Below are 6,000 nucleotides of genomic sequence, written 5' to 3'. Positions count from 1 at the left end.
TTAAACACGGTGCCATTTCAAAACCAGTTTTGCACCGACTTGGTTGCCTGCAGTCACAGGGACCATGGCTTACAGCTGAGGAGATCTTCTCCAAACCTGGCCGGGGAGGATACAGGAGAGCAGAGGTGGCAGCGGGTGAACCCTTAGGAAGGTGGTGTTGTCGGGCTGGCGGGCAGTGCTCTGCTGGAATGGCAGATCTGCCTTACCACAGCGCTTAAGTCTGTAGCAAACTAATCGTTGTCGTGTGCAGAACAGACAGTGCGATGAGTTTTGTGCAGTGTCTCGCTTGTGATCTTTAGTCTCTGCGTTCAGTTTGTTACGGAGTGCTGCCACTTTGGTTATACTGATACAGGGAGTGCAGGCAGGAGGGACAGCCAGCAGCTGCTGGCACAGGGGTGTCGAAGGAAGAGCAATGGCTACTCTGAAACGTGGAAAGCAAAGCTGTGCTGAAATGAAATTACGACTTTTAGCCTTGGTTGGAAGTCTCAGGAAGATTTCTGTTCCCTTGCCAGCCACTTGTTTTTGCAGCAGCAGCTCCGCTGTGGAAGCGTGAAACCTTTTCTGCACACAACTAGCACGAAGCAGGACACAAAGGTAGAGGCCAAAGCGTGCAGCGTGGCTTTCTCTGGCTGAGAGGTGCATAATTCCCCATAAACTTGTGCTATTTTCCAACTTGTGGTAGTGCGAGCAGGGCAGCTTGCGTGTCATCCGCCCACTCTTCCCTGTACACAGCCCCATGGCACGCTATTGTTAGGCGTGAACACTAATTGCTGGTATTTCAAGGCTCCTATCTTCTTATTGCTAAAGCCTGTAACAATAATCACAGCCTATATTCCCCATCTCTAGGCATCAAGAAAACAAGATATGATCATAGGCAATGTGCTAATGTAATTGTAGTATATAGAATATGAGCTTTTTCTGTGTAAACACAGGCCTGGCCACATCCTATGATAGCTCTTCCTACACTGCATACGATGGCTGTTCCTAGGCTCCCCGCTCGAGTCCCCATTATGTATACATCTACCCTTGTCATAACACCACCTCTGAAACACTCACACTGCTTGGTCCTGCTGCATAATGTTAAGAGGGTGGAATTTTAAATTGAAAAAGGCTGTTTAAGTAATGTCAGCAGCCTGACTAATTTCACAAAAGGAAGGAAATTCAAAGTTAAGGCTACGGTATGTTCTTATCTAGATGCCTGAAGATTTCCGTGCATGACAATATGCCCCTAAAATTCAGAGCTGTCCCTTACGTCTTTAATTTCTCCCATTGTGTCTCTCCTTTTTTTTTTATTAAACATCAAAGTGAATTCACAACAGAGAGTCAGCCTAGAATTTAATCCTCTAAATACTTTGAAAATAGAGGTTTAGACTAGAAGTACCAATATATACCCTTAAAACTTCAGTGTAATATAAAAGAGATTCTAATCACAACAGATCATTACAAAGAAGAGTAAACCACTTCAAAAAAATTAAGTGTCTTAAATATAATAAAAAGGAATAATTAAGAATCAAACAGGAAGCTGCTATTCTGACAATTTAATGATGCTGAATTGGACTGAAAGAATTGGCTTTGCCATTAAAAGGCAATGAAAATCTGATAATTTCAAAATGGCACTAGGATCAGATCAAGCGGGAAGTTTTTGATGTTTTTTTTTTTTTTTGTTGGGTTTTGGTTTTTTTTTTTGTAATCAAATGCAGCAGAACCAGAAAGAAATGGCAGAATTCACCTTAGAAAAACCTTGGAGTGTTTTGGATTCCTACTGCTGCCTGGGGCTGAAGCTGTTATTTTATCAGACCTGCTTAACATCTTTGGAGTAGGGTTTCCTGGGCATTTATTACCATGTGGAACCCGTGGGAAGTAATGTGGCAGCCCTAACTGCCAAATAGAATAATAAAATATTGATGTTTGTTCTTTCTTAATCCCCCTCTTTCTTTTCCTTTTTTTTTTTTTTTTTTTTTAAGGTAACAGTACCTGGGGCATTATAGCTGAGTACGCTGGGAGTTTTCCACTGTGTGCAACATGTAAATGAAAGTAGACGATGTGCTTTGGGTCTCTGTATATAAGCAGAGATGTGCATCCAAACATTTAAAATCAAGCAAGCTAATCTTATAAATGCTTGCAACAACTGTATCCTAATTTGCACGTGCACTTACTGTGACTGTGTGTGAATTACAGCCATTTATTTACTGTTATTCATTTTCTGAGCATTTCTGACTTACGGCTGAGTGTGCACCTAGTCAGAATTACAAGCATTTCGCAGATTGTGCTACTAGATTTTTTAATTACTGGAGGGGCAGGTTTTTTCTCAGGTATTTTCTACCTGAGAATTTTAGGAACCGAACTTGGTAAATTGCTGTGACTTGTATTGCCATGGAGAAAGATGTGATTAATAACAGTCAATCGGTATGTATTTATACTGTAGAAATAAATCCAGGAAGGTGAAATAAAATGATCTGTTACAAGAAATAATTTGTACAGTGAGAAAGAAAATACCCATTTTGGGTATCCACAGCATCTCACCGGAGCACAGAGGCAGCGCCTTAAAACACATGAACAAGTAGAAACAATGCAGAATCGTTAATACATGTGTTTTCCATCCTCGCGTGTTCTCCTGAAGCGTCAGTGAAATCTGTGTTTTTTTCCCTGTGTGCTGTTCTTACGAGTGCTGAACGTGATCCATGCTACAGAAAGTGGTGTTTTGTGTGTGCGGATCCCGCTTCTCTCTGCGCCCTCCGAATTAAGTAGGTGATCACCGTACGTCCAAACATTACGGACTAAAGCACCAGCTCTCACTTAAGCGGATGGGTCCCTTCAAATGAGCGGCTCAGAACGTTTCGAGGAGCGGGGAACTCACGGGCGTCTCGTCACCTGGAAAAGCTGCAGGTCAAGCACCCCAGCAAGCAGCGGGGCCCCGCCAGGCCCCGGCCGCGGGTGCGGCAGGCGGTGCGGCGGCGCGGAGCACCACCGACTGCCGGTGTTCTGCTGCCATCCCGTGGCGAGCCGGGCGGGTACCGGCTCCCCCCGGGCGGCTGCGGGGGGCACCCAAAGCCTGGCCCTGCGCTCCGCCTGCGAGCGAGGCTGGGACGGGCTGCCTCCTCTGCGTGCTGTGCCGTTACCAGTCTTGGTTTGATTTCTGCTTGATGAACCGCAGGGACAGGTAGTATAAGAGCAGGAAACTGCAAACGATGCCCGCGAGGACGAGATAGCTGACGTAGAGGGGGTGGGAGTCCAGGTCCAGGGCCTGGATGACCTGGAACCACAAATAATGCAAAATTAGGAACGGGCACAAAATTCTCATGCTGCATCCGTGAAGTGTTTCACGTGTGAGCTTCCCCGGCTCCTGCTGCCTTTTCCCTCGGTCTCCGGCTGGATGTGACTTTCGGAGTGCTTCGGGAGCTGGTTGCAGCCGCGCTGTGCCTCGGGGCCGCCGAATTGCAGAGCGCAGTTCAGCTTCCGAACAATTTCAGCAAGCCCGTAGCTGGGGCGTGCGTAGAAAATAGTTGCCCTTTATTCTTTCCCCCCCACCACCTCCCTTTTTTCTCTTCCACCGAAAAGAAAGGGATAAAAGGAGTGGCTGCTATACGGATGTCCGCAGAGGCAAATTTTAAAATAGACCAAGTGTAACATGACTTCACATATTGATTTAGTGCTTGCCAAATCTGAGGCCTACAGCATCTACTTAAATATGATAGGCACATAAACAGCATCCTAATTAGATATCAAACGGTTGTGACAATTTGTACCACTGACTTACAAGTTTCCCTGGTATTTGAAATGTAGTGTTTCCAACAGTCATTTCGTACGTGAGGTCAGTGAACTGAATTTGCATCATGCCTTGAAAATTCCATCTGAGAAAAGAGATTTTAGAAACCCAAAATGGAACTGAAAAAAACAAAAAATGGCAGAAAGAAAGAAATTGATATGCATACGTGAAACTTCCTTGAGACCACAAAAACTGCTATGCTGCTGCCAAATGCAGCAGGTTTGTCTAATTTCTTGACAACAAGAAGCTGTAAACATGTAACAGTTTATTATTGGATAAAATGGCAGGTATACTTTATATTATTACATGGAGATGGAAAATTAGGAGAGACCTGATATCTATATCCATCAAACTGCTACTGTCAACTAAGTCTCACAGGAGCTAAATCTTCATCTGCTGGATATAATTCTTTTTACTGAAAAATTTAGGAACCGTGTAAGAATGAAGCCTTTCACTAGTGTTTTCTTGACCCAAACTTATTGTTACCTCATTTTCGGATGGAGAAATTGATGTAATATTAACGATCTGACGCCACCATCACCACCCAAGCAGATAATTGCAAAGGTAAGAATAAAGCTGAGTTTTCCTGCGCGGGACACATTCAGCCTCACAACAGCCGGTCACTAATGAAAACCATCGATGTTTCAGTTTGGAGGGATGGTGGGAGCTTTGTCTTACCTGTCCAGAGGTTTTCCAGGCTTATCACAAATCCGCCGCTCAGGTAGAATGATGTGAAAAGGACGTTGCTGAAGAAAGCTGAGAGCTGTAATGTCGGCAGCAGTGCTGCCATCCAAAGTGCCATGGCGCGGGCACTGTATACAGCCAGCCACACCGAGAGGAAGTTCAGCAGGAAGTGCTCTGGTTCAGGAATGAGGTTTGCCAGCCAGTAGATGGGAACCCCATAAATTATAACAAAAGCACAGTGCTCTGGGAGCTCCCCCAAAATCTGATCGGGGTGGGGGGCAAGTGGAGGAAAGAGAGAGAAAAAGAAGTCAAATGACAATCACAAAACCTTCTGAGATGCACCTCAACGTGTGTGTAGACTGTTTACAAAAACTACGGGAAATACTCCCTTAGAATGCAATCATCTCCCTGTTAGGTGTGGTCAGTGACTTGCAAAAACAATCCACAACAAAAATTGAAATCCTCACTCATTTTTTCTCGAGTTGTGATAATTCCTATAACTAATTGTTAAAACGAGAGATTCTTGTTACTGATTAGATACTTTGTTTTGTAATAGTTTTGGCAGCTTCTAAGAATTTGAGATACTTTCCCTGAGAACTGGTATGCTTGATAATGGTAATACTGCTACTGACTCGCTGCAACCGTGCGTTTTGTCCAAATTTGCTTGAACCTAGCGTGAGATCAAATTTGAGACTCATTTGGCTGTTGGTCACTTCCCAGCTTTGTCCCGAAGGCAGCCAGTCCACTTAGTAACCCGTCAACTCGTTGTGAAACAAAAACATGCTTAGGATTTTCTCAAATATCTAAAGATATGTATAGAGAGTGTTATGATTATTTCTTCCAAAGAGGGTTGCTGCTATCCTCTAATACTAAGGTTGTAACAAATTACATCGATTTCTCTATGAATAATGTGCAATCTTTGTGACACAATGCAAAGAATATTTTTCTCTGGCAACCACTAATAAGCATTTAAAATCTTGTGCAGAAATGGAAACCTAAATTACAGATGCCATGGCAGGCAGAACTCATCTAACAGTGGCAACATCACAAAGAAGGGATTATTCTAAGCCCTTGTGAAAAAGAGAATGTAATTTTTTAAAAGTTCTAATTTATTTCCAGGACCTCTGGCTCTTATGCACTTAATACAATTTTTTATCTCTGACCAGCAGGGAGCCAAACAACTACAGGAAATGTCACAGCTAGCGTTTTGTCATTTCTGGTTTTCCTTTGCTTTAGTATTTCATGTGAATATTTTGTTTTACAGTTCAAGACATGTAATCAAACTTTCAGAGATGCTTCAGCAAATGAAATATGCAGGTATGTAAAACTGTTTAAACCCTCAAATCTGAGTGTGCGATTTCTTAAATTCTGCCCAAACAACACAGTAAAAGGTGGTTCTTTGACTTTTCTGGGGTGGGACGTCAGCCGTGACTTATGGCAACAGATCTTGAGTAGTGTGAGGTTTAATCCATTAATGCCAAGGAAGCAAGAACAATACCCTTAGCTGGCAGACACAAAAACCCAAAGTCTGATAGGAATGTGGTAATTTA

The 6,000-nt window shown here is 43.4% G+C and overlaps 1 protein-coding gene across 1 annotated transcript in view; it reads right to left on the bottom strand.

Moving 5' to 3' along the window:
- Positions 1-1,318: 1,318 nt before the first annotated feature.
- ABCG8 (ATP binding cassette subfamily G member 8) overlaps positions 1,319-6,000 on the bottom strand; it is a 15,614-nt gene continuing 10,932 nt past the window's right edge. Inside the window, exons 11-13 of the mRNA XM_075089041.1 lie at positions 4,445-4,712; positions 3,758-3,885; positions 1,319-3,253 (exon numbers count right to left, since the gene is read on the bottom strand). Coding sequence (XP_074945142.1) covers positions 3,116-3,253; positions 3,758-3,885; positions 4,445-4,712 — 534 coding nt within the window. The 3' untranslated portion in view covers positions 1,319-3,115. The remainder of the gene's footprint in view (positions 3,254-3,757; positions 3,886-4,444; positions 4,713-6,000) is intronic.

Source organism: Phalacrocorax aristotelis, chromosome 3 (genome assembly GCF_949628215.1).
Source record: "Phalacrocorax aristotelis chromosome 3, bGulAri2.1, whole genome shotgun sequence".
Classification (NCBI taxonomy): Eukaryota; Metazoa; Chordata; class Aves; order Suliformes; family Phalacrocoracidae; genus Phalacrocorax; species Phalacrocorax aristotelis.
The sequence above is the reverse complement of the archived record's forward strand: the minus strand, read 5'-3'. Positions and strand labels throughout refer to the sequence as shown.